Source organism: Hyaloscypha bicolor, assembly GCF_002865645.1.
Source record: "Hyaloscypha bicolor E unplaced genomic scaffold K444scaffold_10, whole genome shotgun sequence".
Classification (NCBI taxonomy): domain Eukaryota; kingdom Fungi; phylum Ascomycota; class Leotiomycetes; order Helotiales; family Hyaloscyphaceae; genus Hyaloscypha; species Hyaloscypha bicolor.
In genome coordinates this window covers 4,216,817-4,218,050 of record NW_020194512.1, presented here as the reverse complement: position 1 = coordinate 4,218,050, position 1,234 = coordinate 4,216,817, and the positions used below count along the sequence as shown (strand labels likewise).

The 1,234-nt window shown below is 45.9% G+C and overlaps 1 protein-coding gene across 1 annotated transcript; it reads left to right on the top strand.

Moving 5' to 3' along the window:
- The first annotated feature begins 244 nt into the window (after window positions 1–244).
- K444DRAFT_606582 (uncharacterized protein) lies at window positions 245–683 on the top strand. The gene has a single exon (XM_024879020.1). The coding sequence runs from the start codon at window positions 466–468 to the stop codon at window positions 640–642; it is 177 nt and encodes a 58-aa protein (XP_024744586.1). The 5' UTR covers window positions 245–465; the 3' UTR covers window positions 643–683.
- Window positions 684–1,234: the final 551 nt, after the last annotated feature.

Genomic DNA, 1,234 nt, shown 5'->3' with positions numbered 1-1,234 from the left:
CAAATATATCTCTATTATATATCTCGAATTCCGGGCCTGTAGCCCTAATTACTATTAGCTACTGCCGCTATTACTGGCCGCAGTATACTGAGTAATGCATTGCTCGACCTAATCTACTAGAGCTTGTCAAGGATACTGACTTGTTCCGGGGCCGGTTTACGGCCGGTTACTGTGCTCTTAGAGCGCGGAGGAGTTAGCTTATAAATATACTCTGATTTAACAAAAATAACTATCTTGGGAGCATGGAAATAATTGGGAGTAGTCGAGAAGTTCTTCGCTAGCTACTGGCTATATAACTGGACTGCAAAAGAGATAGCAGAGACGGGGAAATTAAAGGGTTTATATAGGCTTCTTGCATTACCCTTGCAGAACCGGAATATGCCCTGTAGCCCGCCGTGCTATACTATGCCATGCCAGGCTTTCCCCCTTCTAATGCCCTTGCCGTGAAAAAATGCCTTGGCGTTAATGCAGCCCCTCTTATACAGAGAGATCCGCTATAGCTATAAGGCCCTATTACCGTTAATCCTGTACTCTTATCCCGGAATATGCCTATCTATAGCCGTTATTCCCACTTTGCTATATACTACGATTGGCCAATCTCAGTATTATTTCTCGATTGTCGGCGAGGCCGTGAAAAGCTGAGCAGGAAGGAGCGACAATTATTATACGAGGGGGGGGGGGGGTATATGACTTCGGATATTGCCCTCTTTGCCTGTCCGAGGGCTTTAGGCAGACTGGTAGACTGGCACATTCTCCAGGTCTTTCCCGTTGCCTGGTGTCTCAGCTGCTAATTCTGTAGCTGGCGTGGTCCAATTAGCGGATCCTTAGTAGATCTTTCAAGGAAATGCTTCTAGTAGAGCCCTCGTAATAATCCTGCCGCCTCGAATTAGCCCAGGGCCACGTAATCAGGACAAATACGATATATGCTGCGGTAAGGGGGAAACTCACCAGGATGCTCCTAACGCAGTTGCGAGGCGGAGGTTGTTGGGTTGTTGAAAAGGAAGGAAGAAGGGAAAGGAGCGAGCGATGGATGATGTAATGTTCTTATACCCCGCGAAAGCGGCGGCCGGCCCGTGCGCGTGCCTTGCCCGATGCGGGGGTCGCGGTTTCCGCATACGGGCTTGCCGTCTGGTTATTTACTTAATTATAATAAAGGCTCTTTTATTTCTTATATTAATTAGCTTTTATTTATAATTTTAATATTAAATAACTTATAACTTTAAGCTAATAAATA

Bases quoted from the DNA above. Each gene is read 5' to 3' on its own strand.
- K444DRAFT_606582 (XM_024879020.1), top strand. From the start codon at position 466: ATGCAGCCCCTCTTATACAGAGAGATCCGCTATAGCTATAAGGCCCTA.